This window comes from Hippocampus zosterae, chromosome 1 (assembly GCF_025434085.1).
Source record: "Hippocampus zosterae strain Florida chromosome 1, ASM2543408v3, whole genome shotgun sequence".
In the NCBI taxonomy this organism is placed as follows: Eukaryota; Metazoa; Chordata; class Actinopteri; order Syngnathiformes; family Syngnathidae; genus Hippocampus; species Hippocampus zosterae.
In genome coordinates, this window is record NC_067451.1 from 28,239,735 (window position 1) to 28,264,562 (window position 24,828).

Genomic DNA, 24,828 nt, shown 5'->3' on the forward strand with positions numbered 1-24,828 from the left:
GTGTCCGACCTCATCAGAGCACAGAAACAGCACAGCTATGAACTGACATAAGATTGAACACGGATCGAAGGGAAATTGTTTGTGTTAGTCTTATGGGATCTCAGTGTGGTGTTTGATACAGTTGATCAATATACTGTATGTTGTTGAAAAGGCTGGAAACATTGATGACGGGATTAAATGGAACAGTCCTAAAATGGTGAAGGTCCTACTTGGAGGAAAGGAGTTATTTTGTGATGATTGGAAGTTTCAAATCTGATCAAATGGCCATGATGTGGGGTGCCTCATGGGTCAGTTATTGGACCCCCGTTGTTCAGTCTGTATATGTTACCATTGGGTCAAATGCTTCAGAAGACTAATGATGTTTATCATACGTATACAGATGACAGGAGTTCAGTTAACAATTTGTGTCAGTATTTACAGGCACATTAAATTGAAAAGTGGATGACTCAGAATTTCCTTCAGAACCAAAACAAAATGGAGGTAATTGTTTTTGTCAATAAAGAATGCCTTCATTCCTCACCTACCTGTATGTACTCTGGCCTCTCAATAGAGCTCCTGTCCTCCGGTCTCAGACAACTTTGGTAACCCCACCAACAGGCTTTTCTGGGATCCGTTGAAAGTCAGCGACATCAAGTGGAACTTTGAAAAGTTCCTGGTTGGCCCGGATGGAAAACCCGTGATGAGATGGCACCCGGCTGTCAGTGTTTCCGAGGTGCGAGCTGGTATACGTAAATACCTACTCCAGCGTTACACAGAGGAGGTTTTCAACTAGATTGTCCAAGATGTCATAAAGTTGATGTAAATCTTGCCGTTTCCTCTAACTTGAAGGTCGCATGCTAAATGAAGAAGAGGTTTGAAAACAGTGTCTGTAGAGCCTCTTTGGAGTCTGAGATTCAAGGCCAGCTTTTTCGTGCATTCAAGCTGTCTTGCTATATCTCACAGCATCATGTTATCTTCACAAACTGGAACCTGCTGGCATTTACAACCTCGATGTCAACAACTTCTAATAAACTAATGGCAACTGTGCACTTGTTTGCAATCTTTGACTGGAATGCAGATCATGTGTGAGGGGTGTGGGAATGATGTCATGTTTCTATCTTGAAATGAATAGTGCACCAGTAACATGGGCAGGGGATGTTTCCCTGTAATGGGCTTTTCAGTCCATACCAGGGTTATACGATATGTTCCATCATATTTAGTTATTTCAACTTCTCAAATTTTTTTGAAAATACTTCATGGCTGGCATGGTCGACTGGTTAGCACATCGGCCTCGCTGTGCTGAGGTGCAGGGTTCGATTCTAGGTCCGGCCTTCCCGTGCCTGCTGAGTTTTCTCCGGGAACTCGAGATTCCTCCCACATTCTAAAAACCTGCATGGGAGGTTAATGGAACACTATAAATTGTCCCTCGGTGTGTATGTTTTTTATGCGAGGCCTGTGATTGGCTGGCGACCAGTTCAGGGTGTACCCTGCCTACTGTCCAGAGACACCTGGGATAGGCGCCAGCATGCCCGCAACCCTCGTGAGGATAAGCGCATTAGAAAATGTATAGATGGAAAATGCTTTTTTTTGTTTTTTTTTAATGTATGAAATATTTGGTGAGCGCAAGATTTTTAAAGTCATTTGGGATAGCGTAATACACGAAACTACAATTCTCAAATGACCATTTCATGTTATGTACGGACATACAGCGATACAGAAAGGTATTTTAAATGAACCTCGAAAGCTCATGTATGAACATGACAAAAACAAAGGATACTATGGCTATATTTTATATTTTGTTTTTGTTCACTTTATAAATTTAAGCTGTAGTTTTCATGCTTTTCAAATCATTTTTATTTCATTGTTGACAGTTTTAGTTTGGGTTATTTTGTTAGTGTTTATAATACCTTGGTCTTGGAATACAGTAATTATTTTGTTTCTCACGGTGGGCTGTATATGTCCCATGGGATGTGGACTCCCAATTTTAGTTTGCCTACATTGTCACTTATGTCCACGTGTGTTGCTCAGAGGAATTTAAGCAAAACTTGAAGGGGAAAAAAAAGAGAGGGCCTTGATCACTGAAATGAAACTGAATCCTAAATTTGAACCAAACTGTTTTAAAGACCTTACCTGACACAAAAGCTGATCTATAAACTTGTAAATTCTTTGCATATATCTGTCAAGCAGTTAGTGCTACTGCAAACGTGCAGTAACCCCTTGAAGGCAGAAAAATGAGAAAAAAATGCAGTATTCATCAAGCAATGTAAACATTTATAATAGATTTATTAAGCCAGTCAAATACAAAAGGTCTCACATGTGCTTTTACCTACAGCAAACATAAGAGGCCGCAAACCAAGAAACACAACTGCCATGAATCAAAGAATACCATTTCAAAAGTGCATGTCTCCCTTCACTTCCCACCAATCGATTCGGTTCATAGTAACCTAATAACTCGGTTAAAATGAAACTATCTCATCTTGTGCAGTTTTTGAAGGCCTTCATCCAATTACCTCATACTGTTTGATACGCGAGAAATCCTAGTGAATATTCGATTCAGACATTGGTGTGAATTTGAGACAGAAAAAAAAAATTTAAAGTGGCCTCCTGCACATTACACCAGGGTTCCTGACTATATGTGTTACATACAGCAAGGCACGGGTTTCAAAGATGAACCCAGACTTCCTCTTCTCTGGCAACTGTATCGGTACTAATGAATTAGTAAGTTAACAGCTATTAGAAGGCTGCTTAACTGTTGGGTACGACACAGGGATAATAAAAAAAAATGCACGAGATAACAAGGTAGTGACATAGATGGTCAAATAAAGTCACAGAAGTGTTGTTTAATGAGATTAGGTCCATCATCATGGTGAAAAGAAAGGCTTGGGTATGTGTTGCGTCTGACACAAATGTCAAGAGCTACAATATATCGGGAATACACTCACAACATTAAGCAGTATTACTGAAAGACAATGATTCACACCGAGTCAATGCAACTATCAAAACAGCAGGTTATAAATAAATTATCGATCACAAATATGTTTTTGGTATGACACGTCAAAATCCCCTCAACACCCCTGCCCCCCCCAAACATTTGTATGCAACAACCACATTTTGACCAGTTACACATACAGGACGTTTCTATCACATCAATGTAATGCGGAAGTCTTCTCCGGTCAATTAACATTTACTTTGTCAATTCAGTGATTGAATTCACCCACGTTGTCATCCATTGTTGGAATGAGAATAGGCTTGCTGTAACCATACAAGTTGCTCAATCGAGTCGTTGCAGATTACAACATAAAAAGTTCGATTTTCTGGAAAAAAAGGAGTGTTAAGTTTGTTTAACAAAAGATCTCAATTCATGATTAAAAAAAAAAAATCGAAATTGTTCGTGTTTATATTCAGAAAAGCGAAGTATTCCACAAATAGCCTTATAAAACGCAAGTATAAACAACATTACAATAGGATATCTACAGTTCAGTAGGAAAATTATAGATCAAATCACACCTTTTCAAAGCAAAACTAACTGATTTCATGCTACAACCCAAGTTCCATTATCCGGTGACAGTTTAGTGCTTTCCGGGATCTATATTCTGACGCTCCCTTTTTCCAAATCCTCCCCCTCCTGCTCCTGCTCCTCCTGCTGCCGCCGCTGTGGACTGGTCTGCAAGGTAGACATAAGAAATCAAACTTTTACTTTGAAAACAATGATCAACATGTTTGTCCATTTTCTGACAAGTTACAGACCAAACCCACAACTGAATCTTAATTCATTTACGTTTGTGAAGTTGATGCGCTTTGAATTCATTTAGTTGCAGTCCTGCTCCACTGTTTTACCTGTATTATCTGGCACTGGTCGTGAACTTTCCCCCACTGCTCTGGGTCCTCTGGGCTGTAGAAATGACGAGGACTGCCACGGAAAACCCTAGAAGACACAATGGCATCATCATCATTCAAGCGACTCAATATGAAATGATTTACCACAAACATCAAGCCCAAAGTCTCTGTTGTTGTGATGTAATAACAGAAGTCTGCAGAAGCTCGTCACTCAGTATTAATTAAGCAGAAGACCTAATTCCGTCATTCGCGTGTTTCTCCCGACATAACACCTGACATAGAGGCAGAGGAGAGAGCCTGGTTCTGACAGTGAGACAGATGTAGGGACCTTTGAGGACCCTTACCGGGGTAACAGGCTGGAAGTCTCGTATGGGGGGCGGAGCTGTGGCGGTTGCTGCCGTGGCACCTGCTGCATTGGGCATCCGGGGATGGAAGTGTACGGGCCAGCCCTCAAGGCCCTGCGGTCCCACCTGCACAAAGGGACCACAGTAGGGGGGGCTCAGCGGGCCGTTCACTGAGCCCGACGTGGGGTCTGAGGTACGTCTTTCCTGCTGCTGGCCCTACGAGGGATCACAAGTACACATGTGATCCCTGATCAGTGCATGGATGGTAAACTGAGCGAGCACAGACGTGGCCCGGTTACGGCGTGGCTAACTGCTGAGCCACCGGATGCACTGACAAACATGAGAAGTGGAGTCAGGCTCTCGTGTCGACCCCATACACTTAAGATGAGTGACTTCCGACTGGTCACAACTGGGCACTAGTTTGTAAGCATAAAATCATGCAGTGAGCATTTGGGGTTTTGGAACTCTCCTGACATACCGCATCAGCTCGCCCATGCAAACACTTTCGCAATCGGGCTTTCGTTCACACGCTACCTGCTTGTGATGCTGCATCTGCAGTCTTTCGAGCTTGCATCGCTCTGTGTGTTCTCGCTGACACTCGTTCTGCGCCTGATGCAGCTGGAAAACAACAAAGGAAGCACCAACTCAGGCGGTCAACTCTCATCCTCAATGTGCTCATCAGGTCACTTACCTGATTGGTCAAATTCGTAATCTGAATCTGGAGTCGCTCCACCTGCCGCCTCAGGTCTTCTTTTTCCTCATTCATTCGCTCCCTGTCACTGCGTTCTTTTCTGAAGTCTTCTTCAAAAATTTTCACCTGATTTAGACCCAAATTACGATGAACTGATGAGGAGATGAACGCACGACTGCAGCAAAATTTCATTTTGAAATGCAATTTTTGTCTGACCTGTTCTTTTAGAACAGCAATTTGGGTGAGTAGTTCCTGCTTCTTCAGGTGATTGGCAGCGTCCTGGCCAGGTTGTTGTTGGGAGGATGATGGGGGATGTAAATTTAAGGCGTCTTCTAAAGCCTGGAAAAAGAGGAACGTTTTTTTTTTTTGTAAAATGTAAACTAGGGTTGAACAATTCACCGAATTCAAATTCACATCGGAAACGCAAAGGGAGCTATTTGGAAAACAAAAAAAGGGCTTCATTTCGGCCTGCTGTAAGGCTTTATTTGTTATATACAGAACATGCATACGTTCACACTCAAAATAATGGCCTCAGTCATATTTTGACCAAAAAATAGTTTTTGCCGTACAAATCTTAGGATGCTGGCTACCTACGCTAAAATCGGCTACATCCTTTGCTAAACAGATAGAATCTACTCTCGAAATGAAACTATTAAAAAATATATCCTAATCAGTATGAGGTTGTTTTTCATGTTTTCTGAAAAAAAAAAAAGACTTGAACCATTATTTTTTTCTATATTTATTATTCTAGTCCCTAAATAAGGCCGCTGCTTAAGAAGTTTAGCCCACATGTTTACATAATCATTGTTGCATGAAAAAAGTTGACGTGATAAAGCCACACATTTGTTCCTGACTTTCCATGTTTGCGCTACATTTGTTAGGTAGAATTTGTCAAGTTGTCTTAATTAAAAGATTGCAACTGCAAGTCTAACTGTTTAGTAAGTTGACTCTAATTGAAGTCGACAACCAGTCTCCCATATGAATTCATGGTTCATTTGCCTTCAATTTAGCATAAGCTTTAAAACCAAAACATTTACGTAGAATAAATCTGATATTATCGTAATACAGATTCATTCATTGTTTGTATTTGCTCAAAAAAAGAAAGATAAAGCTCCCAGGCCACCGATTTGATGTCCCTTTTCACCAACCCTGTTGAGACGTTGGATTTCCTTCTCCTGGTACTCCCGCTGTTTGCTGAGAGGCAACAACTGGTCCTGCAGGTAGCGAACTTTCTGCTTCAACTCAGTCGTCTCCGTGTTGAGACACTCCTTCTCACCCTGAAACAACAGCGCCAGCGTTTTCAAAACGGGTGTCCTTTAACTTGAATTTCCATTTTGAGATCAATTCTGCTCACCTGCACATTTTCAATCTTAGACTTTGCCAGGAGCAGTTTCTTGTCGTAGTCGCGCTGCCTCTGCTCTCGCTCCGCCTCCAGTTCAAGCACAGTCTTCTGAGAATCGGCTAGCCTCTGCCTGAGGTCAGTGATCTGCAAGTTTAAGTTAAAAGCATTTCCTGTGAGAGGATCAAGGACTGTCTTAATATCCATTAAATACTAGATTCTTGATGCTTAGCTGCACCTTTGAGGGAGTCTGTATTATTCTACGTAGGTAAACATGAGCTAGGTAGTCAGGCAAACCTGTTATCTATGAAACCACAGCAACGAAGACATCTGCTAAGTCACATGTATTTGTGTGTGAAATAACAGTATGGCTATTGACGCAAATGGGTATGGAACAACATGGTTTGCTCATGTACAAAGAAGTGACAAGTTTGTTTGTGATTGAGGGTGTGATTACAGAATGTGCATCTGTTGGTCTGTGTGTGTGTGTGTGTGTGTGTGTGTGGGTCTGCTCCGCCCCGATTGCACCATAACAGCAGGTCAGCAGATACAACAGTGGTTAAGGGGAATTCTAACCGACAGCACGTGTGGTAAGTATGCTCAGATAGGTTAGCTATTGCAAGAGTGTGTCTTTTCCACTCTACAGCGCACAGCAAACAGCTGTTACAATGCAATCTGTCATTTAAAAGCTAGGTGCCCTTAATTTATTTGAATTCTACATATTGCAAGTCTAATAACTTTCATTAACAATTAATACATTGACACAATCCCAAGGATATAAAAAAAATATTGTAGGCAAGCTGATGTTGCTAATCTATTTTACAGCTGGCACTAAAAAAAAAGTCATACACAATGTTTATTTTATTTTTAATGTGCTTATATTTATATTTTAACAGATATATTTATTTATATACTTCTTTCTACTTCTCCCTTTCATAATTTTGCATCTGTAAATTGGGAATTTCTCCATTGAGAGACAAATAAATGTTTTCTTACCTTGTAAGACAACGGTAAATAAATGGATAGTTTTCTAAATAATATTTTGACTGTTGTAGTTTACACCAGCTGTGTAAGGCTACAAAACCAAATGTCCTTAAAAAAAACAAAAACAAGAGGGCATAAATGTGAATTTTACCGAGTTACTACTTTGACTGTGGTAAAATGAAAATTGACGTGCTGTAACAACCAGAAGGGCACAGTAATGTTTCCTTTCGCCCTCATGGCAGTCTTAGTCATTACTGCACCTTCTGTTCAAACTGTGACTTCATTGAATTCCACTGAATGTCCCACTGCTTATTCACCTCCAGTACCTGTGCAGAAACATGACGCAAAACAAATGAGCATATAGGAAACTCATTGAATATACGATCCAATAGTAGGACTGGTCTCAACAAGAGGAAAAGACTTGCATCTTTTCTTTGCTTCTCGAGGAGCTTGATCTTCTTTTCATAAACCTCGACGTCACAAGGTTTGTTTGGACTTTTTTCGGCAGCTTTTCCACTCTGGGGGCACACAGAACATTGCTTCATTACATACAGTACACCCCACAGTGGGATGCTTTTTTTGTCATGCACTTATTAGTTTGAGGTTTCTCTGCATGCCATAGATGTATATTATTCATTAATTCTGTCAGTATGCAAGCAACAAAAGAGTACTGATAACCTAAGTTTGTAAAATATTGTCCATATATGTGTGACAATATTGATGGGGAAAAAACATGACAGCTTGATCATTTCATTGTAGCTACCTTCTGAGGTGTAGAGGCTTCTATCTTCGGTCTCACCGTGGCACATTCTTCTTTAACCGTCTCATCTTTGGTGTCGGGAGCTTCAGTGTCAGATGCTGCCACAGATGACGATGATGACGATGACACTGTAGCTGCTGCTGACGTTGACGCCACTGCTGCGCCACCTGTCACAAGTTCCTTCAGTTTCTGATTTTCCTGCCTGAAAGCACCAGTACAATGAACATTTTATTGAACAGGACCTACAAACAAGGCCCTGGTCCAAGTTTAGGATATAATTATTTGGGTAATACCTTACCATTTCCAAAAGGCGTAACGACATTCAATCAACAATATTCCCCGGCAAAAGTGAAAGCATGTGCAACTGGCAAGTAGCACAAAGATATCTGGTACTGATCACACAACTGACTTACGATTATTTTCTTCTCAAAGGATAACGTGTTTGTTTGATTATAATTGAAAGTTTCATACGTGTTCCTAGAGTTTAGTAAAGCTCAAGAAAGCAGAACTGTCAAGAAGGGCCTAAATGATGTTGGGCAGTTCAACACCACTGTTAATTACTATCACAAGAATAAACAGATTGTCAAATAAACACCCTTCCAAGTGTGTCTCTTCAAAATAAATAGGATTACTTTTTTTAAATGCAGAAGTCTCCATATAGAGCTTGCATTACAGATTACATTGCGCAGGTCGTGCTAATGTAACTGGTCAGTGTATATACTCACGTTTTATTAATTGACTATCGAAAAGTTGAAGATCAATTTAACATAATAATACATCTTATCTTATTTATGAAGACGCATGTTATCGTGCATGAACAATCTCAAAGTGCTACAAGATAAAAGTAGACATAAAAATTATAGTATGAAAAAAAATACTATGACTAATCTACTAATCAGTGATTGCTAAAATGAAGATGAGTTAAGATCATTGTTGGAAAGAAAATTACCAAGCGCCAAAGCAGCGGGGGGGAGATAAATAAAAATATTACCTCAGCTGTTCCAAGTCTCGATTCCTGATATGATGATCCTCTTCCATTTTCTTCCGCAGCTCATTGTTCTCCTCTCTGAGCTGTTCACATAGAGTCTGCACAAAAAATGTTGGTTGAATTAATTGTAAATATATTCTGTCTGTCATCTAGCTGCCAACACTATAAGAGGTTGCTCATTCAGTGAACGAGTGTGGGAACAGAATGAAGAAATGCCACCCAGTCTTATGAAGTAAATACGAGTGCATACACAAGCCTTCCTATGTGACGTGGAAATAGTTTTTTTCCCCTCTCTAATTTGCATACACAACTAGCAAAATCCATTGTGCAATAACAACAACAACAAAATCATGTCATATGAGCCTACTCTGTTTAGAACTGCAGTATGAACTACTGGAAAAAAATTCGCAGTATGAATTTTGACACAAAAAACACAAATATGTACCGGTAATCAGCCGATCGAAATGTTAAGATCATCTGTCTGAAAAAGTATTCACCAGTATTCCTGTGTAGGGCTGAATAGTTACGGGTTTCAAATTCAAACTAACATTGCAATGTAGTAGAAAAGAATTTTCAAATTGCACATGTTGAGATTTGGGAAATTTGTTTCATTTTGGTCGGTCGGCTTTATTTTTTTTCTATATATACGGCATGTATACAGTATTTCATTTTATTTATCTTGTGTCTAGTTCAGTGCTTATGAAATGCAGTCTACGTGTTTACCCATCTCTGTTTCATGAAACATTAAAAAGTTAAGGTGATAAAGCCACAGTTTAGTTAACAATATTTTTGGAATTGTGATTTATGACTTAATGACTTTTGTTTATGTTTGGTAGAATTTTGTGTAGTTGCCGCATTCAGTGCTTAAAACACAGAAAATGTTTAAGGAACAACTCTAACTGAAGTAGGAAAATACACTGTCTTTCATATTAATTCATGGTCGGTTTGCTTTTATTTGAGCTTATCCTACGATTAACCTATAATACCAATTTTATTGAATTTCTGAGTATTTTTCAAAACCGTTCAGCCCTAGTCTTTAGCCAAAATGCCAAAGAAAGAAAAATCTACAGAGGACGGCAAGGCTGGTTAAAATGTCACAGTCATCATAGCCCCACCCCAAAAAATACCATGCAAAAATGCCCCCCTAGGGCTTTGCATGTAGGGAGCAATTTGTTTGAATGTTGACTATTTAACTCCACGCCCCTTACAAACAGACGACATCCTGTCTTTTATTGTGGCTCTACTGTCATTTCTACCTTAGAAAACAGAAAACTGTCAGATCAACTCTTCTCATGTTGGTGCCATTTAGATCAGTATTTCCAAACCAATCAAATGTTTGCAGTGGGAATTGTAAAAACGCATGCGACCCAAATGAGCCATAAATTTATTCTAGAAGCTTAATTGTGGTGCTCAGTTTGCATGCAAATTTGTATCTCTCACACAAAGAAACATCTGTATTTATGCTACTTCTCCCAATTCAAACTGGTCACATACCTGTAGGAGGGATGTCCTCAGTTCATTCTTTTGGACCTTCGAGGAAAGATGGTGAAACTCCACAGCCATTCGACCCAGGTGAGCTAACAGCTGGTTTGGATTGGACTCTTCTGCAAATATGCTGAAGGAGCTCTCCAATTTCTTCAGTTGGCTGGCCAGCTCGACGTTCTCCTGAGGCAAGAGAGGGATGACTCTTATTGCAGACCGGGCCTGAAATTAAGCACACCCACCCGGTTAAAAGTCAGTCGATCAAACTTCTCTTTCAAGCTGATTCAGTATATATAATATGCATTAAAAAAAAAAAGGAATCAGGCTGTAGGAATCATCGTGCTAAAATTTCTGTCAAACCAGTTGAGCTAGCTGCGGGAGAGAAGAAAAAAAACAAACAAAAACAATAATGGAAGCTGACCGGAGATAGTGACTAGCAATCTAACCGCAAATACACAGGTCACATGTGGTAGTCTGAGTTATTTTATAATATGACCACATTGACATTCAATAGTTCTTTTCTTTTGAACTCCCCCACCTCTCATTAATTTCAGACCTCATCATTAAATCCAAGACTTCCTTATGTCAGCTCGATCCCCTCCCCACAGTTCTGGTCAAATCCTGCCTACCCTCTCTGCTTCCCTTCATCTCAGCCATTATCCATTCCTCTCTGTCGACTGGAATTGTTCCTGTGCTCTTCAAAACTGCAGCTGTCGCCCCAATCCTGAAAAAACCTGGTTCAGATCCCAATAACTTCAATAACCTACGCCCCATTTCCCATCTTCCCTTCATCTCGAAAATTCTGAAGAAAACTGTCGCCTCTCAGCTCCACTCCCACCTCATCGACAATAGTCTTTATGAACAATTCCAGTCCGGCTTCCTTCCCCGTCACAGTACTGAAACAGTCCTCATAAAAATCACAAACGATCTTCTCATGGCAGCAGACTCTGGCCTTATCTCCATCCTCATCCTCCTTAACCTGAGTGCAGCCTTCGACACAATCTCTCACCCCATCCTCCTCAATAGACTCTCTACCATAGGCATCACCAACACCCCTCTACATTGGTTCCACTCATATCTCACTGGCCGCTCTCAGTTCATTCAACTTGATTCTTTTACTTCACAATCCCTCCCCGTTTCTTCTGGTGTTCCCCAGGGTTCTGTCCTCGGTCCGCTCCTCTTCATTGTCTACCTCCTTCCACTCGGAAACATTTTCCGCAAATTTGGCTTACACTTTCACTGCTTTGCGGATGACACCCAGCTCTATCTCTCCAGCAAACCCGACGCTTCTCTCCCACCCTCGTCCCTCTCTCACTGTCTCTCAGAAATCAAATCTTGGTTCGCCCACAATTTCCTCAAGCTAAACAGCAATAAAACTGAACTCCTACTCGTCGGTACCAAATCCACTCTAAACAAATCCGACAGTTTCTCCCTCACAATTGATAATGCCACTATATCTCCTTCCCCCCAGGTCTGGGTGTCATCCTTGACAGTTCACTATCCTTTCACTCCCACATCAATAACATTACCCGGTCCGCTCATTTCCACCTTCGCAATATAAACCGCCTGCGTCCCTCACTCACTCCGCACACTATCGCTATCCTTGTTCACAGTCTCGTCACTTCCCGTATTGACTACTGCAACTCACTCCTCTTCGGTGTCCATCAAAAATTCCTCCATAAACTTCAACTTGTTCAGAATTCAGCAGCCCGGATCATCAAGAGAACCCCCTTCTTCCATCATATCACCACCATCCTCCGACAGCTCCACTGGCTTCCTGTCAAACTTAGAATCAACTTCAAAATACTTCTCTATACATTCAAAGCCATCCATAACCTTGCGCCCACCTATCTGTCAGATCTTCTTCAAATCTCCATTCCCTCTCGCACACTCAGGTCCTCATCCTCCCTCCACCTTTTTCTACCCTATGCCCGTCTCAGTACAATGGGGTGCAGAGCCTTCAGTCGCTCTGCCCCCAAACTCTGGAACTCACTTCCACCCAACATTCGTAATATTGACTCTCTTTCCTTATTCAAAACCCAGCTCAAAACCCACCTATTCTGACTTGCCTACCCGCCTTAAATCTTTCTTTCTTTATTTATTATTTTATCTGTGTTTTACTGTTGGTCTTGACTGTACAGTGTCCTTGAGTGTTGTGAAAGGCGCTTACAAATGTGATGTATTATTATTATTATAGTATTCTGGTCGAGTATCTAATGACTACATTCCTTAGGATGCAACATGTGACTGAATCATGTGTGATTCCAGTCAGTAATAATCCTGGACTTTCCCTGGTTGACTCAGGCTATATCCGCCAGTATTGAATGAATTACTGGGTTACTTCACCAGGACATGTTTCTATTGTTGGGAAAATGGCTATTTCGAAAAGTGTGTACGTATAGCCTGAAGTAGACGACACCTTTATCAGAGGCATAAAACTGTGACAAGTTTTAAATTCTACTTCTAAAATGGAAGCTCAAGTTATAAGTGTCAAAGTAAGATTGGTACATACAGTCAAGGCATCCGACGTCCTCCTTTCCATATTGACCGCTTCGAACTCAGATAAGGTGTCCTGTAAAAAAGCCGTCGCGTTAGGTAACACCAGCCAACACCCCCATCAATAAAAGTTCCACCAGTCGAAATGTAACGTTGCAACGTCACAACAAAGTTCACACTCACGTTAAGTCTGTTGGCCTGCATGGCCCTTGCTAAACAGCTTGCATCTGCTTCTTTCGGCTCAGCAGTGGGATGCAAACAAGTTTTACCTTAGCGTGGGGGGGGGGGGGGGGGGGAGCATCAACACCATCGCTGTGTAAATATAGCCATTGTCACCCACAAATATGAAAATAAATGACACCTACTTTGCGTTTCTGTCTGAGTGTGTACACCAGCGCACAGACTGGCAGCAAAGCTGGAGGACTTGAGGGCCTCGTTGTCTCTCACAAGTTCCTCCACGCGCTGACGAAGCCTCGACGCTTCTAATTGAGATTCTTCAAGTAAGTCGCCTGCAGATAGATGGCTGCTTAGTTGAACAAAGTACAGTTTCAGCAAGCTTGGAAGTATGTCGATGCCAGCAACAAGAATACGATACTTTGAAGATTAAGTAACACTCCTAAAATGAGTCACAGGCATTGTGATCAAAAACTACCTGTGTTCAGGTTTTACTACATTTTTTTGTTTTTATGTGCTGCATGTCAGTCACTCCTGTATTCGCATCATTTGAACATGAGAGAATCTTTTCTGACACCAATCATCGTGCGAGTCCGATTTCATGCATTTTGACAATTGTCAATTCCCAACCAGAGTTATCTTTTTTTTCTTGTTTCATTTTTATTTTGTTTTAACTTTTGTTCTTAAAATTCTGCTAGTTTTAATTTGTTTTTAGAGATGGTTTGCTCGTTTTTATCTCTTTTTTTAAAATTTGTTTTAATGTAGTCTTTCTAGCTTTAGTATTCACTTTTTTATAGAGTCTTTGTTGAGTGCAAGATGATAAAAAAAAGAAAGGACCACAAAGTTTTGTGTAACATAGGAAAGTAAATTACAATTCCCATACGACTGTTTTGACTTTCCTTCTGTGCAGCCATACAGTAATACTGAAGTAAATACATTTAAAAGAAACCCTATATGCTGTCAGGCTGATGAATAAAAAATAACAATCATAATAATAATTAAACGATGTGAAGGTAAATTGTAAATAGTACTGCGATTTATCCATTTGTGTTCATATTGTATTTAATTGAAAGATGTTTGTTGTTGTTTTTTTTTTTCTTCTCTTCTTTCTACATACATTCTTGCTGCTGGAGGCTGTAAATTTCCCCATTGTGGGACAAATAAATAAAGGATATCTTATATCTGAAAAGTCATCAAAGGTATTAACCGTCAAAGACAAAAACTAAGGACTTTTTTTTACTATGTTTATAGTATTATTTAGTTTTATAAATGTTAAATGTAGTTTCAGTCAGTCATTTTATTTTCATTGGCACAATGTTTTATCAATATTAATTTGAGTTATTTTGGTAACTATAATAACCTGGTTCCCTGTACAATTTTCTTATCAATAAAATGCTGTTGTTTAATGACAATATACATTTTAATGATTGATTTGATTGCTCTGACAAGGTGTCTCAATGAACTTCAATCTTTCTGCCACGATACATTAATCCAACAACAACAAAAAAAGCACACTAACTTCAGAGAGTAAACAAACAATCCAGGCCTACCCACAGTGTGTTGCCAAAACAGCTTAAGTAATGCAAAAGTGATAAGGCTAATTTTGTCAGCAAAGTCACATTTTAAACTAGATAAGAAATAACTTCAATCTGTTGTTAAAAATGCACTAATTATATCCCTTATAGCACTGACTGATTGCTGTCTTGACGTTTGTAAGGCACAATCGCTCCATGTACAGCACTTTGTATGCAGCGATGGTTTGAAAGTGCTCTATAAATACTGTTGACTTGACTTGACCAAAGTAAATCTTAAAATTAATTTGAATGCCCCTTTCTAGTACATCAGGCATCAATGAGCAGCAGACATCCATCGCGGACCCTCATAGAAGCTTACCAAGGCTCTTAAGACCCTTCATCCTCTCTCTCAGCATGCTGTTCTCCTCCAGGAGCTGTCGATAGCTGCTTCCTCCTGCAGCCTCATCCCTGGACTTGACATCACTCCCACCCGGATCGTAGATGCGGTACGGGCCCTTTCCTTCCATCATTTGTTCACTTGCTAAACATGATCCTCCAACCTGAAGAGAGATAGATAAAGAAGTGTTTTAAATTATAACTCATTGTCTTGTATCTCTACAGCTACAGCTTCTTGTTGCTTTCAAGCTAAGCTTGTAGCAGACGTGTGCACATGTCAGCATGACGTCTTTGATCCACTGGTGAAAAGGACACCTTGATTCGCTCTCTATCATCTATAACTGCTTCAGACAACAAAGTGTGTGCAGGAAAGTGGTTAAGAGTGCACGATTGTCTGTGTCTCATGTGTTGTTTTGTATTATTTTGTCTTTTTGTTTTGTTAACTTTTCTTTTGATCGCGGCGCGGACACCCACAGCGGCTCCTGTTTTATGTTGAGAGGGTAGAAATTTCATCTGTGCTGTATGTTACAATACAATGACACACACAGTACATTTGACAATACAGTTTATCCAATTCAATCTCATTGTATTGTCGGTCCAAAATAGAGCTGAATAAAAAGACTTAACAAAACAAAGTTTCTCTATTCCTTTGGCATAAAATACACACATAGATTAATTCACTTTTTTCTGTGTGACGGTCATGTTTGATCACAATGAAAAACAATGCACACACATTTTGTTCATTGCAACAGGAGTGACTTTAAACGCATTAGTAGCAGTATTGTTATCTCCCTCACTGTTAACAAGAAATATACTTGTAAGCTTGGTTGCACAATTTACAGTATGCAATGGGAAGCAATGTACGAACATTGTTTCTTAATACAAAGGATCACTACATCATTCACGGCAAATGATGTCGACTATAAAAAGACCTACTTGTATATCATACGAATAGCTCCAAAAGAGCCTATACCAAAGAGTCCCGGCGCAAAATAACAAAGTGATAGAGACGTTGCTTGTTCAAGAAGGCTATTCTTAGTTTTTGCTGTTGTCATGCAAATGACTAGCAACATTTAGCTATCAGCCAGCTAACGCTTGATAACAATGGGAGACAGTAAACAGATAGCTCTCCTTTTGTTTTTAAACCCCTCAACACACACTCTTTTGCCCAAGCACTCCGTTCGTCAGAAAGCGTAGGGATACCTGACAAAGCAACAAACAAAGCGGTGTCCTTTGACATATATACATGTGTACCTTTCCGCTAGCGGCGGCCTCTCGTCTCTGTGCCTAGACATCGACTGCGGAAGTGGTCTGTTGCTCTCTGCCGTAACACGGGAAATTCCACCTTGCAACGTTTGATGTAAACAACAGTGACTGACAGTCGAAGCGGCCAATCAGTGCCCAGAAAGGAGGAGCCAACTAGCTTTCGATTGTAAATACTGTACTGCTTCACGATTACAAACGACTGCATTCCTTAAATTGAGCCAAAAATCTTATAAATAAAATGTTCTACTTAAATGTTTATTGAATGGTGTTATGCTGTTGTTTTGAACTCTAGTACGTTATCTTCAGAGCAGAAATGGGCAACTTCAAATACATGCATACATATATGCATACACACATAAATGTGGATCGGAATGACCAGGGTAAAATGGGAAAATGTGAGTGGATGAATAAGTGGGTGCCGAACTGTGAATATGCAGGCTGGAATGTAGTTTTAACAGAGGTGGGCATTTTACAAAATGTTGCTGGTGGAAGCATTTGTCATCTGTCAGCGGCCTAGACACCTCGCTGTCATTTTTTTTCCCTAGCAAGGGACTCCGTTTTTCCCCTTGCTTAAAATAGATTTGCAGGATGAAGGGCTCCGTGGTGGGGGCTTCTTTGGTTGTATCAAGCATTTGCACTGAACTAGAAGTGCAATCACAATCAGGCCAGGTCAGCAGTACAGCATTTGTCATCTGATATAAAGATATAAAGTATATGGAGGCATATGAAATAGTGATTTCATACTTCCTGTTACGTGAAATGCCATAGAATTGTGAGTATATCTATTTCATCTGCTTCCTGACTACTGTCCGGGTAGTCATGACCCTTTGATATCTTCCGTGACATCTTATGGGGGAAATCTTTGGCTTCGTCTCCAGTCAATTGCCCAAATTCCCATTTCAATGGAAGTTCAAATCACACCTGAACAAGTGAACATGCACAGCATAGATTAAAGTTAAGTCCCACAAGGTAATTACATTGAAGTTATCATAACACAAGCCATTTTTCATTTTGTTGCAAGTTGAGTCTGAGCCTGCTTATCCTCAAAAGAAAAATTGGCATACACGTTGAGGAGGCAAGATAGATTGGAATAATGCAAACTCAGGTGACATCCATCCATCCATTTCTGATCCGCTTATCCTCACAAGGGTCGAGGGATATGCTGGAGCCTATCCCAGCTGTCTTCGAGCAGTAGTCGGAGTACACCCTGAACTGGTTGGCAGCCAATCGCAGGGCACACATAGACGAACAACCATCTATGCTCACACTCATACCGAGGCACAATTTAGAGTGTTCCATAAACCTACCACGCATGTTTTGGGAATGTGGGAGTACCCGGAGAAAACCCACGCAGACACAGGGAGAAAATACAAACTCCACACAGGAAGGCCGGAACTGGAATGAAACCCTGCACCTCTGCACTGTGAGGCTGACACACTAACCAGTCGACCACCGGGCTGCCCTATTCAGACAACATATGACATTTGAAATGATGAGCATCTTTTGGAAGTCCGTTGATCCTGTATTTTTAGACTACCGGTAATACCTTTTGATGGTTAAAAGGTAAGCACCGCTGTTATGACTGATAAGAAAATAGGTAGGTGTCTGTAAATCAGTGCAAAAATCATGATTAGGATCCATGCATTTGTCACAGAGAAATTGAACTTGCAAAATATTAGTGAAATGTATATCAGCAATACATTACACACTATTACTCTTACAGTATGATATCAGCAAAATGTACACATTCAATGAAAAATGATGGTAGTGGAGCTTTTTGATTAGTCTCTTAGTATTATTTTATTTTGTGTGTTCTGTATTTGAAAAGGCGCTCCGGTTTCCTCCCACATTCCAAAAATATGCATAGCAGGCTGATTGAACCCTAGGTGTGAGTGTGAGCGTGGATGGTTGTTCGTCTCTGTGTGCCCTGCGATTGGCTGGCAACCGATTCAGGGTGTCCCCCGCCTACTGCCCGGAGACGGCTGGGATGGGCTCCAGCACCCCCCGCGACCCTAGTGAGGATCAAGCGGTACGGAAGATGAATGTATTTGAAAAGAAAAACTAGCTTTCAGCCTTTTCGTAGTGTATAGAAAAATATAAAGGCATTCATTCACTTTTGGCGGAGATTTACAGCATGTCATAACAGACGCCATATATCCATCCATCTTCTACCGCTTATGGTCGGGTCGAGGGGGCAACAGCCTCATCTGGCTCCTCTCGATGTGGAGGAGAAGCGGCTCGACTCGGAGCCCCTCACGGATGACCGAGCTTCTCACATTATCTCTAAGGGAGAGCCCGGACACCCTGCGCAGAAAACTCATTTCGGCCGCTTCTATCCGGGATCTCGTTCTTTCGGTCACGACCCATAGCTCGTGACCATAGATGAGGGTTGGAACGTAGATCGACCGGTAAATTGAGAGCTTCACCCTTTGGCTCAGCTCCTTCTTCACCACGACAGACCGATACAACGTCCGCATCACAGCAGGTGCTGCACCGATCCGCCTGTCGATCTCTCGCTCCCTCCTGCCCTCACTTGTGAACAGGACCCCAAGATACTTAAACTCCTCCACTTGGGGCAAGATCTCCCCCCCCGACACGGAGGGGGCACTCCACCCTTTTCCGACTGAGGACCATGGTTTCAGATTTGGAGGTGCTGATTTTCATCCCAACCGCTTCACACTCGGCTGCGAAACGCTCCAGTGAGAGTTGGAGAGCCCCGTTTGAAGGAGCCAACAGCACCACATCATCTGCAAAAAGCAGGGATGTAATACTGAGGCCCCCAAAACGGACCCCCTCAACGCTTCGGCTGCGCCTAGAAATTCTGTCCATAAAGGTTATGAACAGAATCGGCGACAAAGGGCAGCCTTGGCGGAGTCCCACCCCCACTGGAAACGATTCCGACTTACTGCCGGCAATGCGAACCAAACTCTGACATCGGTGGTATAGTGACCGAACAGCCCGTATCAGGGGGTTCGGTACCCCATACCCACGAAGCACCCCCCACAGAATTCCCCGAGGGACACGGTCAAACGCCTTCTCCAAGTCCACAAAACACATGTAGACTGGTTGGGCGAATTCCCACATACCCTCAAGGACCCTGCTAAGGGTGTAGAGCTGGTCCACTGTTCCACGGCCGGGACGAAAACCACACTGCTCCTCCTCAATCTGAGGCTCGACTTCCTGACGGACCCTCCTCTCCAGCACCCCTGAATAGACCTTACCAGGGAGGCTGAGGAGTGTGATCCCTCTGTAGTTGGAACACACCCTCCGGTCCCCCTTTTTAAAAAGAGGGACTACCACCCCGGTCTGCCAATCCAGAGGCACTCTCCCTGTTGACCATGCGATGTTGCAGAGGCGTGTCAACCAGGACAGCCCCACAACATCCAGAAACCTTGAGGAACTCCGGGCGGATCTCATCCACCCCTGGGGCCTTGCCACCGAAGAGCTTTTTAACCACATCGGTGACTTCAACCACAGACATAGGAGAGCCTACCTCAGAGTCCCCGGGCTCTGCTTCCTCCAAGGAAGGCGTGTTGGTGGAGTTGAGGAGGTCTTCGAAGTACTCTGCCCACCGGTTCACAACATCCCGAGTCGAAGTCAGCAGCGCCCCATCCCAACTGTACACAGTGTTAGTGGTGCACTGCTTTCCCCTCCTGAGACGTCGGATGGTGGACCAGAATTTCCTCGAAGCCGTCCGGAAGTCGGCTTCCATGGCCTCACCGAACTCTTCCCATGCTCGGGTTTTTGCCTCGGCGACCACCAAAGCTGCGTTCCGCTTGGCCAGTCGATACCCGTCAGCTGCCTCTGGGGTCCCACAGGCCATAAAGGCTCGATAGGACTCCTTCTTCAGCTTGACGGCATCCCTTACTGCTGGTGTCCACCAGCGAGTACGAGGGTTGCCGCCATGACAGGCACCAACCACCTTACGGCCACAACTCAGATTGGCCGTCTCAACAATAGAGGCACGGAACATGGTCCACTCGGACTCAATGTCCCCTGTCTCCCCCGGAACATGGGAAAAGCTCTGTCGGAGGTGGGAGTTGAAACTCCTTCTGACAGGGGATTCCGCCAGACGCTCCCAACAAACCCTCACAATACGTTTGGGTCTGCCAGGACGGACCGGCATCTTCCCCCACCATCGGAGCCTACTCACCACCAGGTGGTGATCAGTTGACAGCTCCGCCCCTCTCTTCACCCGAGTGTCCAGAACATGCGCCCGCAAATCCGATGACACGACCACAAGGTCGATCATCGAACTACGGCCTAGGGTGTCCTGGTGCCAAGTGCACATGTGGACACCCTTATGTTTGAACAAGGTGTTCGTTATGGACAGTCCGTGACGAGCACAGAAGTCCAATAACAAAACACCACTCGAGTTCTGATCGGGGGGGCCGTTCCTCCCAATCACGCCCCTCCAGGTCTCACTGTCATTGCCCACGTGAGCATTGAAGTCCCCCAGTAGAACAAGGGAGTCCCCAGCAGGAGTACTCTCCAGCACACCCTCCAAGGACTCCAAAAAGGGTGGGTATGCTGAGCTGCTGTTTGGTGCATATGCACAAACAACAGTCAGGACCCGTCCCCCCACCCGCAGGCGGAGGGATGCAACCCTCTCGTCCACCGGAGTGAACCCCAATGTACAGGCACTGAGTCGGGGGGCAATAAGTATGCCCACACCTGCTCTGCGCCTTTCACCGTGAGCAACTCCAGAGTGAAAGAGAGTCCAACCCCTCTCGAGAGGACTGGTACCAGAACCTAGGCTGTGTGTGGAGGCAAGTCCGACTATATCCAATCGGAACTTCTCTGCCTCACACACCAGTTCAGGCTCCTTCCCTGCCAGAGAGGTGACATTCCATGTCCCAAGAGCTAGCTTCTGCAGCCGAGGATCGGACCGCCAGGGTCCCCGCCTTTGGCTGTCGCCCAGCTCGCATAGCACCCGACCCCTTTGACCCCTCCCACAGGTGGTGAGACCATGAGAAGGGGGACCCACGTTGCCTCTTCGGGCTGAGCCCGGCCGGGCCCCATGGGTGTAGGCCCGGCCACCAGGCGCTCGCCAAGGAGCCCCACCTGCAGGCCTGGCTCCAGAGGGGGGCCCCGGTGACCCGCGTCCGGGCAAGGGAAACTGAGTACCATCGATTTTGTTTTCCATAAGGGGCTTTGTGAGCCGTGCTTTGTCTGGTCCCTCACCTAGGACCTGTTTGCCATGGGTGACCCTGCCAGGGGCATAAAGCCCCAGACAACTTAGCTCCTAGGGTCATTGGGACACACAAACCCCTCCACCAGGGTAAGGTGACGGCTCACGGAGAGGCAGGCGCCATATACATCCATGTAAAGCACTAGACTGTATGATTATCAGATGTGGGCAGAGTGGCCAAAAAAATGGAATAAAGTAAGAAATTTTGAATATCACCCATACAAAAGTATAAAAAAGTAGACTTAAAAATGACTTAAGTTCAAAAAAATCAATTAGTAACTAACTGGTGTGTAGCTTCTAATTTATCTATTCAGCGACTCAATCAGCGCTACTTGGGGACCTTTTAGGACCACCCAACTCCTAACCAGATACATGACAAAAATGACACTTTGATCTGAAAAAATAATGTACGTGCATAAGTGCTCTTAAGATGTGTTCAGTTAGTTCTGTTTTTCATGGCCCTCTGAATAGAGATCTTCGATGCATGTATAAAAGATCCGCTATGCTAACACGAGAACAAAGTTTTGAAGTAAACAACAACATAACCACGAACTGTGATTTTTTGTTTTCTCAGCGCAAAGGGTTGTCTTGCATAAAAAATACAATTCAAGGATGGCATCAAACTGCTGAACGGCATACCAACATTAGATGCAAGAACTAATGTTGTGGATTTTTTTTTTCAAACAAATCAACTCAAAATTCAAATGTTATTGAGTTACTATTTTTGCGGTGGTTAACTTGTATAGTGATTTTTCACCAACAAGCCACTCAAAGTGCTTGAACATTGAGTCCTCATTCACCTACTGATGATGCGGCATCCGGAGAGATTGGGGGTTCAGTATCTTGCTCAAGGACACTTCGACATGATTACAAGGGCCAGGGGTTGAATCCACAAATTCAGATTTGAGAGACAATCTATTTCTATTTCTAAAATTCTACCACAGAGGCAAGCCACCTCATATTGACTTACACTTTATTCCAATGTCACCCAGAAATTTCAGGCCTTCTGATGTAATATAGGTCTGCCATCTAATAGTGACTGATGATATTACAATGTAAAACTACCGTTGACCCTCACATTTAGCGTTCTGTACCCGCAGATTTACAATTTTACATATCTACACATTCCTTTTTTCTTTAATTTTGATTTAAATATTTTTCACTATATTGGGGTTTTATCATTTTTTTGGTATCATGGATGGATGGATGGATGGATGGATGGATGGATGGATGGATGGATTTCCCCCCATTTTTCGTGGGAAACGTATATTGAATGTTGGTCTTCGGAAGCAATCGTTGCAACTGGCTTGATTTTGAACTGAGGCTGGCTTACGGATTCCGTCTTGTGGTGGCGTGCAAAATGCATTGCTCATGTGAACTGCTGCACCCCTTATGTGCGCTTCTTGTTATGTATACTGTGTGTATCAATTTTATGTCATGAAACCCTGATAATGGATCCTATGATAAACAATGTCTTCTCCGTTACAGAAGGGGTTATGAGTACACCAAAGTTGTGGAGCCGAAGACAATGTTCCCCCTAAAATGATGTGAAACAGAGTCAACAAAATTGAAGTGATTGAAGAGATGTGTTAAATTAGTGAATAGTGGTTAAGCGAAGCAGTAAATTATTGACATTTCAAAATAGACATATATATATATATATATATATATATATATATATATATACACACACACACACACACACACACACACACACACACACACACACACTAGCTGGTTCGCCGCCCTGCGGGCGGCTCATCAGCTAGTTCCTGCGGAAGGCTGGTAAGGTGGGCCTTCGGCCCACAAAAGTGTTGTTGCTTGGTTCAACTTTTTGTTCATCTTCATTGCTTATCGCGAAAATAAAGAGATGTTTAGCTCTACTAAATAACTAACAATTTCATTGCAATGCTTGTGGGTAGACAACATTTTTTCGCTAAGATGCCCGCGCGATCGTAGTGAGCCACTGCCTGAGCGGCTTAGTGACGGCGCGCAGCGGTGCGGTGAAGTAGGTACGTTTTGAAAAGGGACAGACGGAAGGACAGACCGCGTGCGGGACGACGCGGGACGACGCGCAATATATATATATATATATATATATATATATATATATATATATATATATATATATATATATATATATATATATATATATATATATATATATATATATATATATATTGCGCGTCGTCCAAAGCCTCAAACATTTCAGCAGAATGTTGCCCTGAAGTTTGGGGCAAAGGAATATATATATGTGTGTGAGGCTTTGGAAGATGATTTTGAAATAATCTATTAAAAAAAAATACAAATTAATTGTGAGCTTTCTAATGAAGCACAATAAAAGGTAGTATGATATTTACTTAACATACTGTACTAGCGTATGCGTGAAAGAATAGCGCTAATTCAACAGGATGCGAGTTCTTGCCGTGTGGGTGAAGAACCCCGAAGATAACACAAAACAATATAGATAACGGACATTTAGGAGAAAACATGCTCGAACGTTTCAAAATATTAAATATTTAAATTAAATAAACAACTCACCCACTCATTTGGCTTGTGTCTGAGAGGCATGCACTTTTTAAGGAAACTGGTGAATGGGACGGAAGCAATTTCACAGTGAAATGTGGGGAATTCCTATAACCAAGCGAAATGGCCTGACAAAGTAGGCTCAGTGTGAACAGAACCGATTGTGTCTCCAACTTTGTGTTCCTCCTTTGGGGAGTGACTAAACACATACTGGAAATAAACAAATATTTGGTTTTAAATTGTGTGTCGTACCCGAGGGTCTTAAGTACATCAACAGAAACGGCCATGCTAAAAATATTGGCCGATTTGTGCCCCGCAAAAAGATAATGCAGGTTGCCAAACATTTTAATAAAATCTCTTGTACTCATGTCAAGATTAACATAGAATGGGTGGGAATTTATAAAAAGCAAATGAGGCAATTCAAGTCACTCTAGCTTTTTTGGGGGTTAGGGGGGATGCATGTCCTAATGTAGCAGTAAAATAATCTTGTCTGCTCACCGAATGCCGTGAACAGGCTGGGACGTGCAACTTGCTGCAGCACTTTTTTTTGCCTTGGATTTTGGCCTTCTGCAGGGGATTTCCTCGCTACACCTCTTTTTTTGTTTTCTTCTTTTTAACGCAAAGAAAGGCTGTGGCAGCTTCACTCCCACATGGTCTGTAGTGTATGTAGTGAACTACAAGGGAGAATGTGTTGCTCACACATCAGGCTTGTTTTGGCCTTCAAGAGTGTCAGTCATTCTTAATGATGTACTTACCTACTAACAAGCTTCCTTTTAATTATCTGTTCTTTTCTTTTAACCTCCTCTAAGTATTGCATACCCATAGTCGTACTTTCATAAACATTTGCCTGCACATAGCAAA

The 24,828-nt window shown here is 42.4% G+C and overlaps 2 protein-coding genes across 8 annotated transcripts in view; one reads left to right on the forward strand and one right to left on the reverse strand.

Moving 5' to 3' along the window:
• gpx3 (glutathione peroxidase 3) overlaps nucleotides 1–1,026 on the forward strand; it is a 133,048-nt gene extending 132,022 nt beyond the window's left edge. Inside the window, exon 6 of the mRNA XM_052076365.1 lies at nucleotides 551–1,026. Within this exon, the coding sequence (XP_051932325.1) occupies nucleotides 551–772 (222 nt within the window). The 3' untranslated portion in view covers nucleotides 773–1,026. The remainder of the gene's footprint in view (nucleotides 1–550) is intronic.
• Nucleotides 931–24,147, reverse strand: tnip1 (TNFAIP3 interacting protein 1). 7 transcript variants are annotated; one of them, XM_052074295.1, is made up of 18 exons: nucleotides 23,983–24,147; nucleotides 14,968–15,148; nucleotides 13,266–13,409; nucleotides 13,084–13,169; nucleotides 12,917–12,976; nucleotides 10,417–10,626; nucleotides 8,926–9,020; nucleotides 7,938–8,136; nucleotides 7,600–7,692; nucleotides 7,435–7,500; nucleotides 6,206–6,337; nucleotides 6,000–6,128; nucleotides 5,068–5,190; nucleotides 4,852–4,977; nucleotides 4,695–4,778; nucleotides 4,161–4,376; nucleotides 3,817–3,904; nucleotides 931–1,368 (listed from the first exon to the last, which is right to left on the reverse strand). In XM_052074295.1, exons 1-18 carry the CDS (start codon nucleotides 24,010–24,012, stop codon nucleotides 1,361–1,363), a joined length of 2,070 nt encoding a protein of 689 aa, XP_051930255.1. In that variant the 5' UTR covers nucleotides 24,013–24,147; the 3' UTR covers nucleotides 931–1,360. The 7 variants fall into 7 exon arrangements, with proteins under 7 accessions (XP_051930255.1, XP_051930280.1, XP_051930264.1 ...); XM_052074304.1 differs by lacking the exon at nucleotides 931–1,368 and adding an exon at nucleotides 2,244–3,643 and having other exon boundaries at nucleotides 4,161–4,286; XM_052074280.1 differs by lacking the exon at nucleotides 931–1,368 and adding an exon at nucleotides 2,244–3,643.
• Between the last annotated feature and the right edge of the window lie 681 nt (nucleotides 24,148–24,828).